Below are 26,377 nucleotides of genomic sequence, written 5' to 3' on the forward strand. Positions count from 1 at the left end.
AAAATCAGCTGTTATAATCATTGCGTCATCCAACCGCCGTCGGTAGATCTGCTTTTCTATTTTCTTCCTACTGATTCAGAAAATTCTATTAATGCCGCGGTACGAACGACGTCCAAACTTGGGTCATAGAACTCGAAATGCTGTAAATTGAGAATATGTACAGGAAAATCAGCAGCAGGATATATACCATTCAATTTCCCAGCAAGCTGCATTCAACTATATCTAAAGATACAAACTGCTGATTAACTAACTAAGCACATAGGAAGTCCATATTGAGATATAAATGTAAATACTGATTGTTGGATAATTTTCATAAAAATAAAGTGCATCAGATTAAGCTAAGGCTAAGCACAACTGAGGAGGCGCGGCTTGGTGATACAAAGTGTTGATCTTACGGAGATTGTTTTATCAAACCGTTCCACGCCATGTCCGATTCACAGAGTGTGTGAGTTCTTCCATCCAAAGAATGCATAATGCCGCATCGTGCCTCCTCAGGTGTGTATCAAGCTAAAGTTTGTGATGAGATGCATTAACTATTTGGCGGTACGAAGTTCGCCGGGCCAGCTAGTAAATGAAAGTTATAGTTTGTCAATAAATAAATTACTTTTTAAAAAACAATTTTATTTATTATAAAACATTACAAAGTTTATCATGAGGTCCGTTCACTATGTGCGCTAGCGAGGAACTGCACTCTGAATACAATGTTGTCTTCCACTACGACTATGCTGCCTAACAAGTTAACTGTGCTTCTATGCAGTTTTCACTCATTTAACTTGAATAAATGGCTACAGATTCATTGTTTTAAAAGAAAAAACTGCTCAACAGCGAACACACCTTGTTGTACGTTCCAACGCTCCTTAGCGACTGAAATGGCATATTATGGGCCGTCTGTCAATATTCGTTCCAGGGCAATACCCTCTCCCGTCACCGAGTAGCCTACTAGCGGTTCGAAAAAATGCGTTTCCTCTGTACCACTCTGTATCACTAATAAATGTATGATGATTTATGAATAATCTTGAATGCAATGTATATTAATAACACCAAAATATGTTTGATATTATTAGTATGTTCATTGAAGTATGCAAATGTCTACTCATCTGTATTGAAATTCTATTGCTATCTTGAATATTTGAAGTGTCTTGGTTATATTATATGATTAAGTATATAACATTAATTTTCAATCAATCATATTTATTCATCAAATGTACAAGTACATTGAATATTGTCACATACACATGTCACATAAAACAGAGAAAATCAAAAGAACAAAACATCACACAAATACAGTCAATGTCAAAATAGCATAAAATTACTCCTGAACAAGTTCCTGAAAGGAGTTCAAAGACATTCCAACCAAATAGTCCTTCAGATGAGCTTTCAAAAATCTTATATTATCTATGGACTTCGAAGTACTAGGCAGCATGCTAAAGTATCTATCACCCATATAAGTTGTCCTCTTTTTAAAGATTTCCAAGTTATGTCTTTGAACAATTCTTCCTGATCGTGTGTTATGACACATGTGATTTACTATTCTCAGTTGAATATCAGTAGATTTTCTATAGTACATTATAACATCATTAATATATTGCCCATAAATTGTAATATGCCTAGCTGGGGGAAAATATGTTTAACAGAGTCATTCCTTTTGATTTTCATAATAATTCTTAGTGCTCGGCAGTCTTAGTGCTAAAATTAAAATTTTATAATATTGTTTATTTGATTTATCTATCTATAAATAGATTTGTACTGGTCTTGATTATATTATAAAGTGCTGTTGTAATTCTAAAATCATGTTGAATATAGTGAGGAGTGTTTGAACTCGTGGCTAGAGCACAAGATTTCTTTTAATTGCCACATCAATTATATGCAAACAATTATTTATTTATTCTCTTGTAACACTGTTGTTAATTGGTGAATAAATTAGATTTTATTTTATTTGTATTTGATGTTTGTTTGATATTTCAGGACCGCAGTAAATGCGCGTGTTGGCAGTTGACTATTATGGAGCAAGGGGGTGCTTGCCATTATGTACCTTGATTATAGTCATTTCAATGCTTACATAAGATAAACCCCCTTCAAGCAGTCAGATTAATTTTCAATTGAATTACTAATCATTATAATCCAATTATTATTATTCAATTTTAAATTAATTAAGGTTTATATTAATCATAAAATTACACAGAAAAACATTTGATGGATTTCAGGCAATTTTACCCATAATTACCCACTTTTCATATTCAACTGGTAACTGTAGGAAAAATGTAATGTGAAATACGTGCGCAAAGTTCGTTTGCTGCACTCAAGTAAACGTTTCTTTCGGTGCAGCAAACTGTCACTTTGCGCACTAGTTGCACAAATAACTATTTCGCCCCACTTGGATGTAATGAGCTGGTTTTCGTGCGTCATATGGAGGCCGAAAATGATTGTTTTCTGACCAGGCCGCTAAAAGTTTTACGGCCCTAGGGCTGTAAAATAACCTTGAAGTCAGCTGATTCTGATTTGATGTGAACGTGTTTACAAAATGGTTTATGAAACGGAATCAGTTTATGCTTCTAGAATTGAATAAGTATTCTGCAATAAGATACTATCATTCTATTTGGATGAATAAAATACAGATATTATAATATATTATAAACTATTCGAATTCGATTTTCAGAGTAGGATAGAACTTCTAACCTAAACTTCCGAAGTCAACGACAACAAGCATTGTTGACGTTGACATTCAGATTGGCTAAATTTCAAGTGTGCTAAAACAGCTGATCAAAAAACTTCATTATTTGTGTTAATTATTCAAGAATCAAAACATTTATAATAATATCAACTTATTGTCATTTGGAAGAATAAAAAGTATAAACTCAACCTCTTACATAATTGAACATAATCTTTTAGGTTATTTAGACAAATCAGAATAAAAAATAAAAATACTTGAACAATTTCATGATATTCAGATTACCTCAGATTTGCTAGAGCTATGACCTTCCTGTTTTGCTTTCGGAAGTGCCTAATAAACAATTATTCTCATATATATATTGTTTATTTTTCTGTGTGGCGAAAAATAGCGTTTGCGCCACAGGCAAAAATGTTTTTCCGGCTCTCAATCTTTTCTAGTCCTCGGCCTACGGCCTCGGACTTGAAAACCGATTTCGAGCCAGAAAAGTCTAATTTTCGGCCCTAGGTGCGAAATATACTATTCTCTTTAAAATGTAATCATCAATCATCAAATGTAATCATTCTATTGTTGGAATTATTGGAAAAAGTAGCATTGAATATGTGGTTTTGTCACGGAACTTTTCGAATAATTATGAATTAAATAATTTATAGATTGAGCCATAGGATCTAAAGAACACAAAGATTCAACATAGATATTCATGTTGGGAGAGTTATTAAATTTGAAATTCTATATCTATCACCCACATTGTCTCTGTCATAAAACCAAATTCAGAAATGAAAAATCAAAACATTAGAATGAATGAATGAGACAATATGTTGCTGCAACCAATTTGACAGAGAGCATTCAATGAAGATGATTCTTGATTAATGATTGATCGTACAATCTTGGTTCTATGTTTGCTAATGGGCCATATGAATAAAGTTGAGCATTTGCTCATACTTCTAAAATATGGAGCGTTTGCTTCATTTTCTATGAATAAACCTGAGCAAAACCTTTTGCTCATGCTCATCAAAAAAATAGTTTGAGCATTTGCTCAAAAGTAAAAGCTTTTGCTCAAAATTGTATGAATAAACTAGAGCATTTGCTCAACTTTTGAAGCAAATGCTTCATAAAAGGTGAGTCTAGTCTAGAGCAGCTTATCACCTTTTGCTCATAGTAGAATGGCTCAACTAATTCGTATGAGGAAGAGGAAACTATACCAGATACTATCACAACCAATAGTGTAGAACTATAAAACTCTTTTTAGATTCAACCATGATATATATCACCATTATTCCTACAAAAGAATAAATACAAAAGCTACCTGTTATAAAGATAGCCATCACAAAATAGGAAATAGGCATTTAAGAATTGATTGATTGAGTACTTTATTTATGTAGATTACAATATATACTGGCTTATACACTTATATACAATAGCTTACAATACAGCAAAATTATAGATGAATTTACATAATATGGACTAAGAAAATAACTATTGAACTGTATATGATATGAAAAAGTAATTTGTAATATAATAACTATAGATAATTATATTGTTATGCATCTACATAAATTGGCAGAGCTTTGGACATATCAATGTCCATTTTCCGGAAAGAATATTAAAAATATCCTCCCCACTAACTCTCTACCAAAACAAGAATATGAGAGTGTAGACGATTATAAGAAGGCTATTGATGTTATAAGAATATGCTGAAGATTATTATAGAGATGACATTTTTTCACGCTATTGTTTCAAAATTCTAAACTCAACTAACCTAAAACTGTATTCATAAATATAGAAAACAGAGCAGACGACGCAAACACAAGCGGTGCCCCCTGTTTGCATATTTAGCGCTTCCGTGAGCTATAAATACAAATTAAGGCTACAAAAGCGAATCAGCTGATGAAAAATCTTTAAAATACGTGAGCATTTGCTCCAGAGTCAGGAGCATAGGTAAGAGTATAAGGTAAAGCTTATTCATATCAATATTTTGTCTCCTTTTTTCAGATGCAAATGCTCGAAAACGTGTATGAACCGTGTAGTGCAGTTCCCCATCAGCGTGAAGCTTCAGCTGTATAAAACCCTGATGAAAGGGTGGGGCATGCGGTGCTTGCACGATATACCTCAGGGAAGTTTCATATGTATCTATGCTGGGAACCTGCTCACAGAACAGGCTGCCAATGAGGTAATCTATATACTTTTTGTGTAGTTGAGAAGTTGATATTGTGGTAATTATTCATATTGAATGAAAAAGACTAAGAAATTGTCAAAAAACCACTGATTTATTGATAATTAGAAAGACCGGTTTCGGTTATTACACCATTGTCAATCTCTGATAAACTCTGTTTTAAACTTTTCCCTTTTTGTGTAGTTGAGAAGTTGATATTGTGGTAATTATTCATATTGAATGAAAAAGACTAAGAAATTGTCAAAAAACCACTGATTTATTGAAAATTAGAAAGACCGGTTTCGGTTATTACACCATTGTCAATCTCTGATTAGTTTATCAGAACCGAAACCGGTCTTTCTAATTTTCAATAAATCAGTGGTTTTTTGACAATTTCTTAGTCTTTTTCATTCAATATGAATAATTTCAGTCATGTCTGAGACGTCGCCGAGGAAGGTAGCTAGAGTTGAGCGCTCCGTTATCTGTGTTCAAGCCACAACTTGACTATTGTGTATTATGTTCAATTCGCTTTGTTAAGAGTGCTGTCGGTAGAATTATGCTATTTCTATCGGTCTGTTCCTGTTTGAATCTGTTGTATTGTTTCTCGTCTATTTTAATTTGACAATTTTACTGCGATTTTTTTGCTGAATTCGGTGGTCGTAGTTTTTTGAATTATAAACATGTCTTCTAACTGTGTTGAATGTAATTCGAAATGTGCCGCACGTTCATCGATTTCTTGTAGTGACTGCAGTAGTTTCTGCCATTTGAAATGCGTGAATATGACCAAAGACGAACTGGATTTTATTATAAGTGAAAAACAAATTTGGCGTTGCCACCGTGTGCTGCATCAAGAAGATCAAGTATGCAGGCTGTGAGTGATGCTGAAAAAGGTAAGGCCAGTATCTCACAGGTTATATTCATGTTAGAGGAAGCAAAGAATGATCGTAAACGTATGGAGAAGGAAATGAACACTTCGTTTGAATTTTTACATAATCTGGTTAAGGAACAAAAAGAAACGTTGGATAAACAGGCTATGAAAATGAGTGAATATATTGCAGTTATTGAAGAACTCAAACAGGAAAAAGTTAATTTGTCAAAGAAGGTGAAAGATTTGGAACTTAAGCTGGACGAGAGCGAGCAATACTCTAGATCTAATAACATAGAGATTCATGGTGTTCCGGAACAAGGAAACGAAGATTTGTATGAGACAGTCGCGGGTGTTTCGGCAGCTCTAGGTCACAAAGTGAGTAGGGAAGCCATAGACGTGTGTCATCGGCTGGGTAAGAGGAGTGATAACGCTGGTCCAGCAATAATAATTGCGCGATTCGTGAGGCGAGAAGATAAACTGAAAATATTGGAAAAAAGGAGAGTCAAACGTGATTTCAGTACTAATGACATTGGTCTCTCTTGTGCTACTGCTCCTGTTTACATCAATGAAAACCTCTGCTATGGACGCCGAAAAGTTTTTGCAGCTGCCCGACTAGCGAAGAAAGAAAAGAACTATGCGTACTTATGGATACGTAACGGGAAAATCCTAATGCGAAAGGAGTCATCATCCCCTGTACGTGAAATTCTATCTATGGAAGACGTTGCCAAACTGTGATGAGGGAGGTCAAGTAAGCTGTTATGTTTAATTGCAAGGTGACGATTTATGTTTTTCATTTTATATATTAATATTCATTAATATGTCAACTGACTAATGAGTTCAATAAGTGATGATTCATTAATATCTTACCAAAATATAGATGACTCTTTTATTTTGATGAATTATTTTCTTTCTAATACGTGCGCAGATGGGCTAATTATCATGAATCAAAATATCAGAAGTCTGAGAGAAAATTTTGATCTTTTTTTAATACACCTAAATTCTTTAGATAAATTACCAGAAATTATAATCTTGTCGGAAATATGGATTGAAACAGCAGAACTAGGACGATATATGATTGATGGTTATAATCAGTTTTCTAAATGTAATGAAAACTATAGAGCTGGAGGTGTACTTGTATTTATATCACAAAGATTCTCCGCTATTGAAAATGATGTGACTATGACAACAGCCGATGTGATTAATGTCAAGGTCAATGTAGGTTCAGACGTTGAAATTACCTTTATCGTTCTGTATCGATTACATGCTTACTCAGTTATAGATTTCTTGAGTGAGTTGAATGGTGTTTTTGCGTGCGTAAGAGATAATAATGTTGTTTTTGCCGGCGACATTAATATATGTACTTTGAAACATTCTATTAATACTTTTGAATATCGGTCTTTATTGGCTAGCCATGGTTTCTATGAATTAATCAGCAAGCCAACTCGTGTTTTTGGAAATAGTAGCAGTTGTTAGATCATATTAACGTAAGATCTAAACACGACGTTTTTTTGTTTGATTCAGATGTTGTGTCCTCTGGTCGTAGTGATCATGATATTTCCATTTGTAGTATTAAGCTGAAAGATCATTCAACTGATAAACTTAATAATCATTCTGTAAATAACAAAATTAATAGAAAGAAATTAAATTATGAACTGTTAAAAAATAATCTTAGATCGGTGGACTGGTCGTCAGTTTATTCCGAGGGTGATGTAAATAAAGCGTTAATATTTTTCTTGATGTTCTAAACGATAATATTGATAAAGCTACTGAATTGTTGGAATGCAAAAATAATTACAAGCACACCATTCTGAAACCATGGATGACACAGTCGCTGTGTGAAAGGCAAAGATATAGGAATAAAATGTATAAAAAAGTTAAGAAACGAATAGGTGATTTAAGATTTCAGAATTATTTTAAACGCTATTGTGATCGATTAAAAAGAGATATGGATTATAGAAAAGAGCAATATTACATGAATTTATTTAGTGTAAATAAAAATGATATAAAGAAACAATGGAAGACTATAAATGAGATATTAGGAAAAAAGTCAAAAAATAATAAAATTATAAAGATCAAAGCAGGGGTAAACCCTAGTGTCATTTTGGAAGATGAAAATAAGATTGCAGAGGAATTTAATAGCTTTTTTGTTAGTGTTAGTGATCAGCTGAAACTTAAATTAGATCCGCCAGATGATGAGATAAATAAAGAGTATAGGACTTTATTCAAATTGAAACGAGTGATGAATTCTTTCTATTTCTTTGAGACTACTGTTTCGGAAGTAGAAATGATTATAAATTCATTGGACTCGAAAAAATCTTCTGGGTTTGACAGAATATCTGCTTCTATTATTAAGAGATTAGTAGTATAATTTCTCCAATACTTTCGTATTTGATTAATTTTAGTTTTATCAATGGCATTTTTCCGGAATCACTAAAAGTTGCTGTTGTGATTCCTCTTTTTAAAAAAGGTGACATTTGTGATTTGAACAATTATAGACCGATATCATTACTTAGTGTTTTTGCAAAAATCTTTGAAAAGGCTATTAAAAAACGATGTATTGATTTCTTAAAAATAAATGGTTTTTTCTCTGAAAAGCAATTTGGTTTTTTGGAAGGAAAATCCACAGAAGATGCGTTATTGAATTTCTGTGCAGATTTATATCAGGGCTTTAATAATAAATTGAGCGTGGGTGGTCTTTTTATAGATATAACCAAAGCTTTTGACACTGTGGATCACAGTTTGTTACTGAATGTAATGTGGTTTGCGGGCTTCAGGGGTTTTGCTTGGATTTTTTTAAAAGCTATTTGAATAACAGAGTCCAATGTGTTAAAATTAATAATGATGTATTTAGCTCCTTCAAACCAATAAACTGTGGTGTTCCGCAAGGATCGGTCCTTGGACCTATTCTTTTTTTGATATTTATTAATAGTCTTAGTAGTGGACCCTTTAGAGGATCACTTACTAGTTTTGCGGATGATACTGCTTTATGTTACAACTCAAAATCTGCTTTGGAATTGCAAAAGGATGTTCAGTATGATCTTCAGTTATTAAAATTGTGGTTTTCTTTCAATAAATTATCCCTTAGTAATAAAACTAAGTTTATTCATTTCTCTTTAAAGGATAAAATTTCTTGTATCAAACCTTTGTATTATAAATGTAATATTTGTTTAAAGTCTGATATTGCAATTTTATATGATTTGAATTGTCATAGTTGTATGCTTATTGAGCAAGTTGATAAAATCAAATATTTAGGCCTTTTTATTGATAAAAATTGTAATTGGAATGAGCATATTAACTCTATTAATAAATATATGTTATCTGCTATAAGAACATTCTACTACTTAAAGAATATTTGCCATGTAAATGTATTAAGGTTGATCTATTTTTCCATTATTGAAAGTAAGCTACAATATGGGATCACTTGTTGGGGAGGTATTTATTTCACAAATATCAATACACTTGTAGTTGCACAAAAGAAAATTATCAGAATAATGGCGCGTGTACCTAGAACGGAACATGCAATGGTTTTTTTTAAACAATTTCATATTTTGCCATTAAGATATTTATTTATATGTCTTTAGAGTTCTAAGAATATTTTTCATTAGAGGAGGAAATGTTCAAAGTAATGCTAGAGTTTACTCTAGTCGTTTGAGATTTGAAAATAAGGTCATTCTGTTGAAGGCTAATGTTGAAGCTTTTCGTAGGTTTTTTACTTTTTGTGCTTTGAAGTTTTATAATTATCTACCTTTCCATGTGTCCTCTAGTTTAAATTAAGAATTTTTCTCAAGGAATAGAAATCTTGGTTGTTTTCACTAGAAGATGTAGAGTTTCTGTTTAGATAGTATAGTTACTTTTATATTGTATTTTTGATATTATCATATTGCAGTGAATGATACATTTATGAAGGGACAGTTTATCTCTTAGTACTCTTCAACATATTTTTTTTCTCTTTATTATAAACATTTATCAAGTTTTTATATAATTTTAGCTAGGCTCTAAGCTACTCTTTCTTTATTTTCAGTGTGATGGTGCCTCAACACGTTTTTTCAAATGAGGTTACCTAACCACTTTATATTATTGTTTTGTAATGTTTTGTGTATTATTTATTATTGTAAATTGTAAAGTGTGTCAATAAATGAACTTGAACTTGAATTACCACAATATCAACTTCTCAACTACACAAAAAGTGAAACTTATACATATTTGTATTTGTATTACATACAAATACATCATCCTCAGTAGACAGCTGTTATTGTAGAAGTAAGTCTACAGCTACGTCTAAACCAAACTTATTAACAAAATCTTAATTTTACCGTCCTTATAGATTCTATTAAGGTGCGTACAGATATACGCGCCGCGAACATGAGCAATTCACTTTATCTGTATTTTCACAGAAACAGTAAGATACAGATATAAAAAGCTTGGCATCAGCTGATTAAAAGTGAATTGCTCATGTAAAAGCGAAATAGCACTCACTCACTCACTGACTGACTGACTCACTCACTCACTCACTCGCAGAACTTTAATATTAGTCCAGTCAATATACACATGAAAAAGCAGGTGTGTTTTCAATATAATATTGTAGCTCTGATTTTTCCATATATTGTTTGGATACATAAGAGAAGTCCAGAACCAATTTTTACATGCGAAATTTCCTTATGCTTGATACAGAATGGCCCAAACACCTCGTATTTCCGGTTCATTTTCTTGTTTTCAGCTTATTTCTGCCAAATCCAGCCGTCGGACAGTTGAATTTGCTCTCGCCTTTTTTCAGATTATAAAATTCTGAATAAAATGAAATCACTTGGAGCTCTCTATATCTAATGTGTTCTGAGTTACAAAAACGAGTAAAATTCCAACAAAATAATCAATTTTTATTTATTTATACGTGGATACAATAACAAATCATATAAATATGATTGGGAAGGAACTGGCTTGGCCCAAAACTATTCCATTCCCAAATTTTGATTACATGTCCAAAAAATAGGTTATGTTTCTTCTGTAAGAAGTTCAAGCTCAACTTTCGTCCAAAAATAAATATGAGATGCAAATTTTAAATTTAGAAAAATTAAAACACCAATTTATAGTTAAATATTACACTTAATTATTATCACTGCACATCGTATTAGTTAAGTTATTTTATGAATTTTGAAGCCAAAAATACACACATTCTCACTAAGAACAGCTGATGATCTAATCAGATTTTAGTTTTCAATCAACAATATATTCTGATTGCCACAATTCAAATGTATAATTCAAATCCCATTGGGCGTAATTTTGTGCGCTCTCTGGTCTCAGGTTGAAGAGCACAAAATTACGCCCAGAGGGATTTTGAATTATACATTTAAATTGTGGTAATTTGAAGATATTGGACATTTTGCATGAAAAATTGGTTCTAGACTTCTCTAATGTATCCAAACAATGTATTGAAAAATCAGAACTACAATATAATAATAATAATAGTTTATTTGCCAAAAACAAAATTACATTATAAAACTTACTATAATTTAAATTATACAATACAATTCGAATAATTTAAGTTTTTTACAATAGAACAAAATAAATATTACTTGTTGGCACAGCCGGCAAGGAAAACCTGAGCGCCTGCTGCGAGTTCAAAAGCTGAAAATTAACTATTACATTCGTGGAGACAAATTAAGAATAGAAAATATAATAAGAATTTCGGTTTTAAGACAGAGTACAATTGATGAATATTCTGTGATTTTACATAATTGTGGTTGTTATACATATATATTTGGTTATTAGAATTTATACTTTAGGTAATGAGAAGTAAATGTGCTGTTTAGTCCAGTGATTTATTTCGTTTAAAAGAGTTTTTGTGATTTTATTACTGATGAATTTGAAAGGAATTTTATTAGAAAGTAGATTATAGTAGTATGTGAACTGGTGTCTACATACAGATAGTTTTATTAGATTGGCATTAAATGCATTTGTAGTTGCTGGACGGGTAAGGTAAAAGGAAACACCAATGTATATACCGGTAGTGACTGGACTATGTTTTAATGGGTAGGTTAGGGAGTTTCGTTTTTTCTTCTACATTGCCTTTTTTATATAATTCGAAATAGTTATAATCGTATAATGGTGCTACATTTTGATGAAAAAAATTGCATGGTTGCCTGTAAAGTTGGTATACGGGCGAAAGTTTTACGTGACAACGACTTTGAGTGGTAAAATAATTTTAATGTGAATATTCATTCCTATAGTAGGAAGAAGGATGAAATAATAGTAACAATTTGAAACATTTATCTATACAAAGAATTATATTTGAAACATTAATTTATACAAAGAATCTCGCACTGAATTTCATATTAACAAAATTTTATTTTTACCTTCACACATCCTCAATAAAATCACTCTGTCTCTCTCGCTCTTAGGCGGGCTAACTGTGCTCGATTCATTTTTTTACATAGCAAAGTCGTGCTCATTTTTTCAAGTTAAACAAATTATTATTGGCTGAGAAACGATTTATACTACTTTTGTGATTGAAAACTACCACAACATTGTGATTACTACAACATAACCTATTCACTTATACCTATTATACTTACACTTATGCCTATTCACTTATACTTATTCACATAACCTATTCACTAAGTAGTGGCGCAGTCGCAGGAGATTGCTCCGTTTCACTCTCTCTCCAGGTGAATGCCTTTGGGTTGCTGTTGCGTTGCTCGCCACTGCTCCTATTCGTGCTCTTTCCAGACGACCGTGAACCGAAACGAACGCTCTCACTCGTTCTCATTGTGAGCGCATAACGTGGGAACGTAACGCAGTTTCTTGAAGTGTCACCCGGCAAACCAATTTATAAGACGTTGTCACGTCAAAATATAATTTTGCACTTTTGAAATTGTTATTTAAGAATATTATATTTTTCAAATTGACCCTCCTTCTGAGTAATCCCATAACCCCCCCCCCCCTAACCTATATTTTTACATATTAATCATGTGTTTTAAACAGTGAGGAAAACCGGGAAAAACGTGAAATATACGGGAAATGTACGGGAATTTTCTGAGCCTGATTCAGTGGACACCCTGTCTTCCTCCTCCAAAGCTCCGCCAATTTATGTAGATGCATAACAATATGATTATTATCTGTAGTTATTATATTACAAATTGCTTTTTCATATCATATACAGTTCAATAATTATTTTCTTAGTCTATATTATGTAAATTCATCTATAATTTTGCTGTATTGTAAGCTATTGTATATAAGAGTGTATAAGCCAGTATATATTGTAATCTACATAAATAAAGTACTCAATCAATCAATCCTCCTCCTCCTCCTTCTCCTTCATATCCTCCTCCTACTTATTCATTGTGTACGTTCTGTGTACAGTAAATTGTTCCAGTTCCAATCGTAAATTGTACCATCACTTGACCAGTGTAAAATGTTCCCATGGAGCGCCATTTCAAAATCGTTGGTTCAAGCTTTTGGCGCGCACTTATAAAGTTGATTTACACCAAAATGTGTCGTTTACTAGCTGCGTGAATGAAGAAAGGCTGTTTTACAAACTTACGTCTAGAAAAGTGTGCATTTCTTTCATTCCATTACTTTCAAATTTTCTATAGAGAAAAATTCATTTAATGAATGGTTATCAAACATCATATTGTTGGTTATGTATTCTATGGCTATGCTATTGTAAACATACAAACTATCAGCGCATGCGCAGAGAAGCAAGCAGACTATAATTATCGACCAATGAGAGCTCAGATAGTTGGAACGGTACCAGGCCGGACAATTTACCAGGCTTCGACTGTGGGGCAGGAACTTGGAACTGGAACTGGGGTCTGGTACAGAATCTGTCAAAACTCTTCCCATGGAACACGGAATTTTTTACCTGGTAAAATTTGTGAATCATGGATAGAAACGTTTGGAGGAATGTTGTGGAGGAGGCCAAAACCCACAATGGGCTGTAGAGCTATAGAAAAAAAATTGTGAATCGGACAATTTACCACATCCCAGGTACACAGAACGGGCCCATTGTAACATTTTTCAAATTTTGATAAAATCTTTGTTCTTTTTCCAGGGAGGTAAAACCTATGGAGATGAGTACCTGGCTGAGTTGGATTTTATTGAAGTGCTGGAAAACTTGAAGGATGATTATGAAAGTGACGTCACCGTTTTGTCCGATGACGAACCGCAAATCACAGAAAATGAAGACAAGAAGAACAGAGGTAAGTTAAAATTAACATTTATATTCCAAACAACTTACTAGTAGTTCTGTGAACAGTAGACCTCACACAGTTTTCTCATCCACAAGTATCAGCTGATGTCACCTGTTTGAAATGTTAACAAACTCAGTTCACGTTTGAATTTGTATTCCATAATTTATGTCATTCCATCTATATATATATATATATATATATATATATATATATATATATATATATATATATATAAAAAGCGAAATGGCACTCACTCACTGACTGACTCACTCACTCACTCACTCACTCGCAGAACTAAAAACGCAAATCAAAAACGTTCAAATTTGGTAGGTATGTTCAGTTGGCCCTTTAGAGGCGCACTAACAAATCTTTTGGCAATATTTTAACTCTAAGGGTGGTTTTTAAGGTACTGATAATTAAAACTATATTAAGCAAACCCAGGCTCTATCCAACGGATATGGTTTTTAGTGATTTTGAGGTCATGACTATACGTCAATTATACATAAAAACCGTAATTGAGTACTTAATAAAATATAGATCCGATTCTCCTCTCACAATAAACTCTACTCTTAATTATTATAATCCAAGGACCACTGCTAACAAATATGTAACCTATAACACTAATATTGAATGTATAAGGAGGCAGTTAATTAACATAGGTACTAAAATAATAAACCTCATTCCAAATCACTTTCTCATGGACAATAAGATCAGCGGAAAAATTAAACTGGATATAAAAAACTGGACATACAGTAATTTCTTCTTCCATTTAGATATATGACTCGAGATTTCTGCTCCAGCATTGTTTTTTCATTAGTTTTTTTTCATTTTTCAGTGGACTCGCTTACCTTTATTTTGAGTACCTATTCCTCTGTTTTCTTCCTTTCCCCCATTTCTCCCTTCCCTTTTTCCTCATTACTTCTCTTCTTTGCCTGCCTATTACATGGGAAACCATAGTTGGCTAGGTATCTTCCTCTCTTTTTTTCTCTTCTCCAACACACCCAACCACAAAGCCCATGTTTTTTTATATTTGTAACATTTTATTGTGTTTTATTTGTTTCGTAATTCTTTGTAATTTTGTTTTGTGTGTTTTTAATAAATAATAAATAAAAAAAAAAGGTTTAAAGTTCGTCTTTTAGCATGAATATTCTTCTTATTCGCTTAATTATAATTGAAAAAGTCCATACCATATGTTAATATAGAACTATAATCTAGAGAGAGTACCTCTTCGAAACAGTTGTTAACTGGTAACTAAATTAATAATTTTGTCAGGTTGGCATTAAGTTGAGTTGACTTTGTTAGGTTGGCACCAAGTTGAAGATTGAAATGCATTTATCGCGGAAAAATTGATTGGGCACTGCTACTTCAATCAGAGCTATTCCTGGGAATATTATATTACTAGCCGTCACGCTCGCTTCGCTCGCCATATCCGTTTAGCCAGACGTTTAGTCTGGACCCCCGACTGGATCGTCCTAACACATGATAAAAATGCTCAAATGAAAAATGCAGGCGAGCGAAGCGAGCCTGCTGATTTCATTCTTGGACGATCCAGTCGGGGGTCCAGGTGGCGGAGCGAGCCAGCGAGCCTGACGGCTAGTATATCATATTATGATATAATTTATCCAGCTCCGTGATAATCTTTTCATCTGATGAAAATTATTTTTTTACAATAAAAAAAATCTGGTGTGGCGCACTCACACAACTTTCCATGCCGTTATGAAAATTGATCACCTGACGCTAGTGTTCCCGCGCATCTCAAGTCTACTATTCAAAGATTTGAGCCAGCTGGTGACAGGGCAATAACGCTGGAGACACACATGAGGTCTGCTATCTCTTCATAGTGAATGATTTAATAGAATCAACAATAATTTGCAATTGAATAATCTCATTTTCTCGAATTTAAAGCTTATTTTCAATTTTAGGTGAAAATGTTACTGAACATTAATTGTAGAGATTTTCATGCTTAATCTACTCCATTTGATTTTTTTCGTTTCAATTGTATCTGAAGCCTGATAATTGGGAATCTATCTGCATTGATGGGGCGAAGCTCCTGAAATTTTTACAGATATGGGACTTGTGGCAGTTGATAGAGCTTATCGATGACTATTTTAGGTATGAATTTGATCAAAATCGTTGGAGCCGTTTTCGAGAAAATTGCAAAAAACCCTGTTTTTAACATTTTCGCCATTTTGAATTGCATCAGATCGAAATTGTTCGTGTCGGATACTTATATCGTAAGGACCTTAAGTTCCAAATTTCAAGTCATTCCGTTAATTGGGAGATGAGATATCGTGTACACAGACGCACATACACTCATACACACACCACACACACACACACACACACAACACACACACACACACACACACACACACACACACACACACACACACCACACACACACACACAGAGACCAATACCCAAAAACCACTTTTTTGGACTCAGGGGACCTTGAAACGTATAGAAATTTAGAAATTGGGGTACCTTAATTTTTTTCGGAAAGCAATACTTTCCTTACCTATGGTAATAGGGCAAGGAAAGTAATATTATAATTTCTTCAGCATTATTTAGTTTTATTTCATTATTCTTAATCACCTATCAAATTAGTTTTTTTCGAATGTGAGAATAATACCATGACTGCAAAACAAAATATTGAAACCAAAGACCTCAAAGATGCATTTTCGTTTGTGCGTAAACTTCCGCAGTTGACGGCGTCAAGCATTGTTAACATTCCTATTGTCCGAATTTCAAGTGTGCTAAAACAGCTGATTAAATAGCTTTTCATTATTTGTGTTTATTATTCAAGAATCAAAACATTTATAATAGTATCAAAATATTGCCAAACAAAAGTATAAACTTAACCTCCCACATTAAAACATAATTGAACATAATCTTTCAGGTTATTTAGACAAATTGAAATCCACCCAATCTGAGATCCTCACCCAGACGACGGTATTTACGCACAAACCAAAACCCAGCTTTAGGTCTTTGATTGAAACTATAGACCTTATAGAAATAGACACGGCTTCTCCAGAACTTCTGTGTAATCCACTTGTCAGCTGATTGATTATGAATAATTCTATAGTCTGATTAATCCTATCATCAAAGTAGTTTATTACTTTGCTTGCCCTATTACCATAGGTAAGAAAAGTATTGCTTTCCGAAAAAAATTAAAGTAACCCAATTTACAAATTTCTATACGTTTCAAGGTCCCCTGAGTCCTAAAAAGTGGTTTTCGGGTATGTGTGTGTGTGTGTGTATATGAGTGTATGTGCGTCTATGTACACGATATCTCATCTCCCAATTAACGGAATGACTTGAAATTTGGAACTTAAGGTCCTTACTCTTTAAGGATCCGACACGAACAATTTCGATCAAATGCAATTCAAGATGGCGGCTAAAATGGCGAAAATGTTTGCAAAAACCGGGTTTCTCGAAAACGGCTCCAACGATTTTGATCAAATTTATACCTAAAATAGCCATTGATAAGCTCTATAAACTGTCACAAGTCCCATATCTGTAAAAATTTCAGGAGCTCCGCCCCATCTATGCAAAGTTTGATTTTAGATTACCAATTATCAGGCTTTAGATACAATTTAAACGAAAGATTTCGAGTGGAAAAGATAAAGCATGAGAATCTCTACAATTAATGTTCAGTAACATTTTCACCCAAATTTAAAATAAGCTCGAGAAAATGTGATTATTCAATTGCAAACTGTTGGCGACTGTTGATTCTATTTAATGATTATCTATGAAGAGATAGCAAACCTCGTGTGTCTCCAGCGTTATTGTCCTGTCACCAGCTGGCTCAGATTTTTTTAATAGTAGACTTGAGACACTAGCGTCAGGTGATCAATTTTCATAACGGCAAGGAAATTTGTGTGAGTGCGCCACACCAGATTTTTTTTTAGTTTGAGCCACCATCTGATTGAATTCAGTTTAAGATTTGACTGTGCAAACGGCTCTAGGAGTAATGTCAGTATACTAAACTTGGCTTAATTAAATTTTAATTATTTTTTTCCTAGTAAAACGATCACCCAAAGAAAAGGAGGAGGAGGAGGAAGAGGATGTGGACGATCCAGAGCCAGTGGTGGAAAAGAGAGGAGGCTACGAAGAAGATCGCACTTTCTCCGTCTCTCATCGCAGACTGAATACTGAAACTGACAGCTCTAATATGAGGTGAAATAGTTATTTGTGCAACTAGTGCGCAAAGTGTCAGTTTGCTGCACCGAAAGAAACGTTTACGCCCGAGCCGTAGGCGAGGGCGGAATGGTTTCTTGAGTGCAGCAGAGGAACTTTGCGCACGTATTTCACATTAAGTTTTTCCTACAGTTACCATTGAATATGAAAAGTGGGTAATTATGGGTAAAATGGCCTGAAATCCATCAAATGTTTTTCTGTGTAATTTTATTATTGGCAAAACCTTAATCCTAAAATCCTAAAGTCCTCGTTGTCCTTGGTTATAATATATAATGAATAATAATTAGCGCGTTGTGCTTGGTTGCACGTCTGCTCACTATAGCAGCCACAGCAGTCACTGTTACCAACTTCATTTTGATTTTGCTGCACTGTTGCTCCATATAACCTCCTAAGTATTTTGTGTTGCCATGTTGCAAATCTGGAGTGCAGAAAACTTTTTCCCGCACTAGAGCGGAAAAGTGATTCTTTGCGTTCTGTAATCAGTGCAGCAATGGCCACTTTTCAACGTAACTGTAGGAAAAAAAAATTATTATTCTTTTCTTTATTTAGTCATGTACAATAAATTATTACACTTATTATGAGAAGGTACAACAGGCCGGCCATTAGTCCAGTCACTATATACATTGGTGCATGCAATTTATATTGTAGTTCTAATTTTTTCATATATTATTTGGGTACATAAGAGAAGTACAGAACCAATTTCTTCATGCAACATTTCCTTGTGCTAGATACAGGGTGGGCCAAAAACCTGTATTTTCGGCTCATTTTCCAGTTTTCAGCTATTCCTGCCAAATCTCGTAATCGGACAGAAAAATTTGCTCTCGACTTTTTTTAGATTATAAAATTTTGAATAAGATGAGATCATTCGGAACTCTCTATCTCCAATGAATATTGAGTTATGAATTTTCAAAAATGAGTGAAATTTGAAGAAAAAAATCAATTTTGATGAAGTTTAGTTTTTGATCAACAATATCTTTCGATTGTTTCCATTTAGATTTATAATGCAAAATCCCTCTGGGTGCATTTTTGTGCTCTACAATCTGATATCAGGTAGAGCGCTCTATCTCATATAGATTCTCAGGTACACCTGACAACAATGCTCCTTGTATTGTGAAAAACATGTCATTTTCAGCTTCAATCATCATCACTAACTACATTGTCCTCACATTGATATTTCGTACAATGAAATACGTTCATGAGATTATGTTCTTCTTCAATTCAATTCTTCCTCTCTCTCTTTCTCTTTCTCTTCTTCTTCTTCATACTAATGAAATTTACAACAATCCTTTCTGTAATTTGCACTGACTAGATAATTTTGTTTGTTTCTCTGAACAGAGCCCGTCTTCGCGCAAGAGAGACAGCGAAAAAGTCAAAAGATTCGGACTCTGATAGGGAGAGGAAGCATTCTCAGTTCAACGCCAAAATAAAGGAAAGTGAGAAAAAAGAACACAAGTCTGTGAGGGAGTACTATGACACTGACGACTGTATCTACGTCATGGATGCCAAGAATGGTGGCAATATTGGCCGATATATGAATGTGAGTAGCATTTATTTATTCATCTATTCATTTAATTGACCGAGCGAAGTGAGATTCAAGTCGACGGTTTGGCATTCTTCTTAATGTATTTAAACATTGTGGAGATTTTTCTTTGGGTTCGTGTTTGGAAGTTGATTGATCTGATGATATCAAAATTTCAGTTGATATATTTTTCGGACTTCAAATTGTTTGTGAATTTAATTATCATCTATTATAATCTCTACACCTTTTCCAATTTTATTTGAGAAAGTATCAATTGTATTTGAGAATAGTCACTTGTAAATGAGAGAATGTCAGATGTAGATGAGAATAGTCAATTGGATTTGGGAAGTCATCACATGTAATTGAGAGTAGTGAATTGTATTTGAGAAATCGTCAAATGTAAATTAGAAAATATCAATTGAAATTGATAAAATTTTCCAATTGACATGTCGTGGTTCTTCTATAACCTACAGTAGTACAGGTTTGATTTGAGCAGGAAAGGAAAGGATACTGTACTACATACACAGTATTCCAATTACTATCATAGGCTTTGCATGGGTGAAAATTAATATTTCAATGGTGACAGTATTTCCCCTGTACTGTTTACGAATAATTAATTGATAAGTATTATTTCTATGTATGTATTGGCAACGCGACTTTTGTTTCCAAAAATTTTGTGAAACATTGTACTTGATGAAGATCAAATTCTCTATGCTTGAGGCGCGATTGAACAATCAATATTGAATCTCTTGATCAAACAATTCGGCAATTCTTCAATGGATTTTGGGGCTTAAAATTAATTTTTTATTCAAAAAACTAAACGTTTTATTGCAATATTTAATATATAATTTTATATGAGTACAGTACAGTTATGGAAAATATAAGTACTGTTATTGTTTCTCTATGATAGTATCCACATTAGAACAACAGGAAATCGGATTCCAATAAAAATTATTAATCATTAGGAATGACAAGACCGTAGTTCTTCCCCGAATTTTGATTTATATACTATAAATAGTCCAGAAAGTAGGTTATGTTCCATACACTTGAATTCATGTTCAATTTTCTGTTCAAACATTTGAAAACAAAAAAATATATATATAATTTAGATTATATAGAAACCAAATTAAATACACTCACCAGAAATTAACAAAATTATTAAAAAAAAATTTTTTTAATTAAAAAATACACTCACCAAAATTAACACTCACTAGTTAATCACTTAAAATTGTCAAATAATGATCAACTTTGAAAATTGTGATATTATACTCTAGTTTAGGAGGATTATCATGTTATGTCAACAAATCAGATTATGTTGATCAAATCGATTAAATTGTCTAGCTAGATCAAATTTCTCGCTAATTGATTATGATTACACAGCTGGAAATAATTCTCTCTCTCTCTCTCTCTCTCTTCCACACAGGCACATGCATCTTCTGTTATCGAGAGACGACGAAATTATCATCTGTTTTTTAAGGATGGATTATCATTTTAATGTCGTTCAGCGAGTTTTCTCAAGGATGAGACCTAGTGCAATCGAATCTTTATATCATAAACCTACTGTGTTCCAAATTTCGTGAAAATCGTTAGAGCCGTTTTCGAGATCCGTAAAACATAAATAACCAGATTTAAAAATAACTTGATATATAAATACAGAAATATTGCTCGCTTAATATAATAGGATTGATAGTTTCAATATCATTCTCAACTATCATAGATGAAAGGTAGTATAAGAAGTTATATTATACCATGGTTTGTAGAATTCATTCAAAGTTTGGAAGCTTTGTATCAAATTTCGGTGTTGTGTATCAAATGATACTGTATCATATTATGTTGATACTGTATCATTTGTGGTCATACTGTATCATTGATGGTGATATGCCATGGTATAGGGTGTTTATGTTGCAAATGTAACTGTTAACTGAACCTGATAAACCTATAGTGAGGTCCACGTTATAATGGCAGTGTTTGATTAGCAATGGTATAGCTATCCTTGTCTATCATTCCACAAAGCAGATAGTGCTATCTCTTTCTTGCTATGTTCTTTTGTCAGATCATATTTTAACACTGTATTAACAAAATTTTATGAAAAGTGATCATGAAATTATTGAAAAAAATAATTTCTTGCTTAATAAAATATAATTGATTATTTTAAACGAGAATGAACAGTTAATCTATATCAATAAACCTGTATATCAACTACCATCTATATAGAAGGCATTGACAAGACAGAGGATAGGCAAAGTATTTTCCTATTTTTCTCCACTGCCATTATAATGTGGACCTTACTATAGTTACAATATCATTATCAACTATCATAGAGAAAAGGTAGCATAAGAAGATATATGCCATGGTTTGTAGAATTCATTCAAAGTTTGGAAGTTTTGTATCAAATTATGGTGTTGTGTGTCAAGTTGAGATGATACTGGATTATATTGTGTTGAAGCTGTATCATGTGTGGTGATACTGTATCATATTTTGTTGATACTGTATCGTGTTGTATAGATACTGTATCATTTATGGTAATATGCGATGGTAAAGGACCGTTATGTTGCAAATGTGACTGTTAACTGAAGCCGATAGTCCTAGTAGTTGTTATTGCTGAAGATATGTGATGCTGGTAGTCTCATACTGTGCCGTTCTTACACTCCCAACAAAACAGTAGTAATAGACAATTGGTCAGGTTCTCGTATCTCCAATTTTTATGTTGCTTATTTTTTCTTTGCTGCTCTATTTGAGGTTAAATTATTTTCTATCATTATAATTTGTAATTTTATAGTGGTGTATTTTGTTAAAAGTGGTAATTAAGTGGAATATTTCTAATTAATTTATCAATTTAATTCAAAATTTATAGTTTTAATGTTTATTTTGGACCAAAATTAAAAAAAAATTGTACACGTGAAATTCTAACCTTATCTTGGACTTTGTCACCTATAAATTTGGAAGAAAAATAGCACAAGGACTACCTTATTATTTTATCTCTCAATGTTATTACATTAGTGTTATTTGCATTGTAAATAAATAAATAAAAATTATTGCTCATTTTATGATAGAAGCCTCTCACTGATGATAAACATGTGTTTGTGCATGATAAACTTGCATGACCATTAGTGGCCAGCCCAAGGTTTGCACAGACTTTAGTAAGGAAACCTGACTCATAGACAATAATGGAATAAAAACACATATATATATTGTCAAATTCTACAGTTTTTTTTGGTACAGAACCATGGTTTTGTGAGCACATTGACCACATTTTCAGCTTCACTGAAAATATAAAGCTTGAAGCTTTCAAGCTGACTGAAAGTCAGCTTGAAAATGTAACCTCTGTGGTCACAAAACCATGATCCTGTACCAAATAAATCTGCCGAATTTGCTGATATATTTGTATTTCTCTTTCATTATGGAATGGTTCTACAACATCAACTGTGACTAAGTCAAGTTTTCATAGACAACAATACAGTCTCTAATTTTCTTCCAGTATGCTCATCCAGTTAGTAATATGTTTTATGTAATATGTTTTATGTAATATGTTTTATGTAATATGTTTTATGTAATATGTTTTATGTTTTCAGCACTCCTGCAACCCAAAGTCAGCTTGAAAATGTAACCTCCTTGGTCACAAAACCATGATCCTGTACCAAATAAAACTGCATAATTTGCTGATATATTTTTATTTCTCTTTCATTATGGAATGGTTCTAAAACATCAACAGTGACTAGGTCGAGTTTTCATAGACAATAATACAGTCTCTAATTTTCTTCCAGTATGCTTATCCAGTTATAGTAATATGTTTTATGTAATATATTAGTAATATGTATTATCCTATTTTATGTTTTCAGCACTCCTGCAACCCAAATTGTTTTGTGCAGAACAATATGCAGAACAATTTCATCCAGTTAGTAATATGTTTTATGTAATATGTTTTATGTAATAATTTTTTATTCTGTTTTATGTTTTCAGCACTCCTGCAACCCAAATTGTTTTGTGCAGAACGTATTCATGGACACTCATGACCTGCGCTTCCCATGGGTGGCTTTCTTCGCTTCCAGATTCATAGAGGCCGGCCATGAGTTGACCTGGGACTACAACTACGATGTGGGCAGTGTCCCTGGCAAGGTGCTCTATTGCTACTGTGGAGAGACCAACTGCAGGAGACGTCTGCTATAAATTGGGGAGCTTTATGTGATGATGCAACTGGGTTTTTCCTTCATTTCACTAGTAAAAGCTTGAATTCAGATGGACTTTTACCAAATTCAACTAATAAAAGGTTGACTTTTCCCAAGTGAATTTCATGAATTGAGGGGTTTTTATCACAACTATGTTAATTTTTGTCAAAACTAATTACAATTTTGTCAAAAATAGTGTAGGTAAATTTAAATTAGTTTAGTTTTTCAAGCCCAGGTAATTTTTATGAAACATTGCAAAGCATTTTCTTAATTTTGTCAAAATCGAGATTATTTTGTCAAAATCATGTAGAGCCTAACTTGATAAAAAATTTAGTCAATAACGGGGGAATTCTGTCAAGATCTTGGATATGTTTGTAAAAAATCAATGAAATTCCACCACCTTAGAATAATGTGGTTCGATTTGAGTATGTTCTGTCAATTAGCTATTATGGCATCCATTCCAGCTTATGACTTCATTATGGTCAAATTTAATCCGTTCTAGTTTAAAAACATGACATTTTCAAGGTCAAATTTAATAGGCCTAGGTCTTCTACATGTGTAAATAAATATAAAACGTAATTATTATAAAACTTATTATAAAATATTATTCAAAGTATAAATCACATTTTCCTATACTTTAGTCTATTCTCTCAGGATTTAAAAAATGTTTTCAAGTTGGCAAACGAATTTCAGTTGCCAAAATAATAATGTTCAGATGACATTCATAAAACACATTTCAAGATTTGGTTAAAATTTGAAATGAATATTCAGGGTTTGAACATAACTATTTGAATACCTACTCATAGTTCATAATTATTTGTTTCCTCCAAGATCAAAAACTCACCATTATAACTTTATTTCAAAATTGTGTTATACATTTTTCGAAAAACTCAGTTCAATTTTTAATTTTATGACAATAAAATTCCCTTATACAAATCAATTTTCAGAATCCAATATCAATTTTCTAACCACTATTTTATTCTGAATCGAATAGAAAGATTCGATAAACAGAATTAATTTTGTTTCAAAGTTTGAATCCAACATGTAATAATATTAATTAACACATAAACATTAATTTGATGTGTAACTATAAAGGTGCGTACAGATATACGCGCCGCGAACATGAGCAATTCACTTTTAATCAGCTGACTATGTCTGTATTTTTACAGAAACGGTAAGATACAGATATAAAAAGCTTGGCATCAGCTGATTAAAAGTGGATTGCTCATGTTCGCGGCGCTTATATCTGTACGCACATTTACATTTTGTGAATGTCCTGATTAAATCTCATTTTTGATTCTTATAAAAGTATTTAATTTCGAAAATAATTGTGATTTTCAAAGCTTATACTATGTTGCTATAAGCTTAAGCTATGTTGTTATTCCAGAAATTTCAGGATTCCATATGAATACAATTCAATTTTATAAATAAGTCATAAATTTGATTATTTTCAACCCCAATTCCATGTCGAGAAAGATTTGAATTGTGTGAAATAGCAGATCATTTTTGTTATCAGTGGTCATGATAGAGATAAAATAGGTTCTTCAAATTTTGAATTATTTTTCCAAGTTACGGATTATTAATACGGATAATAAAGAATTCTTTCATTCATTTTTTCATTATTTGTTTATTGAAAGATTTTGTAAATAATAGTGCAATTTTACCAGATAGTGTTTATAATAATTATTATCAATATAGACATATTAGATGGATTTTGAAAGTATTTCTCATTATGTTAAGTTGAAAGTCAGAATGTGTTTTGTTTGTTTAATTATATTGTTTCATTTTTTAGAATAGATTGTCACATCAGTTTGTCAGTACATGAGGTTAAGAAGTGTCATTGTCAGTCACTGTATAACAATATTATTGATGAACCATAATCATAAAACAGTTATTATTATTGAATCAGAATTTTAATTCTTTATAATTTATTTTACTGTTCAGAAAGTATTTCTTTTTCAGATTTCTTCTTAGTGTTCATTGCCAATGTTCACCTGTCTCCAGTATTGGAAAAACATTGTTTTTTCTAACACTATTTGATGATAGTTTTGTAAGGGTTTCTGTAATAAATCACCGCAATTTGCTGTAAAAATTTGTTTTTTCTTTTAATGAATCCAAATGCATACCTGAATATTTGTATAGTTAGGTCCACGTTATAATGGCAGTGTTTGATTAGCAATGGTATTGCTATCCTTGTTAATAAAACAATATTGAAACTTGGGTAATATTGAAATAAAGGGTACTTCTTTATTATTTAAAATATTACAACAACTTGTTTCGACCATAGGTCATTTTCAAGTTGATATCAACATAATAAAGGGTACTTCAAGTTTCAATATTGTTTTATTAATTTAAAAAAGTAGTTGACGAGCGAAGTGAGGTCTAAGATTCATGTCGACGGTTTGGCATTTCTCTTAATGTTTAAATATTTATATGTTTTTATGTTGCGCATTTACGGCGAAACGCGGTAATAGATTTTCATGAAATTTGACAGGTATGTTCCTTTTTAAATTGCGCGTCGACGTATATACAAGGTTTTTGGAAATTTTGCATTTCAAGGTTAATATAAAAGGAAAAAGGAGCCTCCTTCATACGCCAATATTACCGTAAAAATCTGG

At 32.6% G+C, this 26,377-nt stretch overlaps 1 protein-coding gene across 1 annotated transcript in view; it reads left to right on the forward strand.

The window, feature by feature from the left end:
- The window catches only part of LOC111059365 (histone-lysine N-methyltransferase SETDB1), a 74,069-nt gene extending 48,218 nt beyond the window's left edge, over window positions 1–25,851 (forward strand). The window contains exons 16-21 of the mRNA XM_039441190.1: window positions 1,966–1,972; window positions 4,626–4,838; window positions 13,736–13,883; window positions 17,900–18,053; window positions 19,410–19,611; window positions 23,554–25,851. Coding sequence (XP_039297124.1) covers window positions 1,966–1,972; window positions 4,626–4,838; window positions 13,736–13,883; window positions 17,900–18,053; window positions 19,410–19,611; window positions 23,554–23,760 — 931 coding nt within the window. The 3' untranslated portion in view covers window positions 23,761–25,851. The remainder of the gene's footprint in view (window positions 1–1,965; window positions 1,973–4,625; window positions 4,839–13,735; window positions 13,884–17,899; window positions 18,054–19,409; window positions 19,612–23,553) is intronic.
- Window positions 25,852–26,377: the final 526 nt, after the last annotated feature.

Source organism: Nilaparvata lugens, chromosome 14, assembly GCF_014356525.2.
Source record: "Nilaparvata lugens isolate BPH chromosome 14, ASM1435652v1, whole genome shotgun sequence".
Classification (NCBI taxonomy): Eukaryota; Metazoa; Arthropoda; class Insecta; order Hemiptera; family Delphacidae; genus Nilaparvata; species Nilaparvata lugens.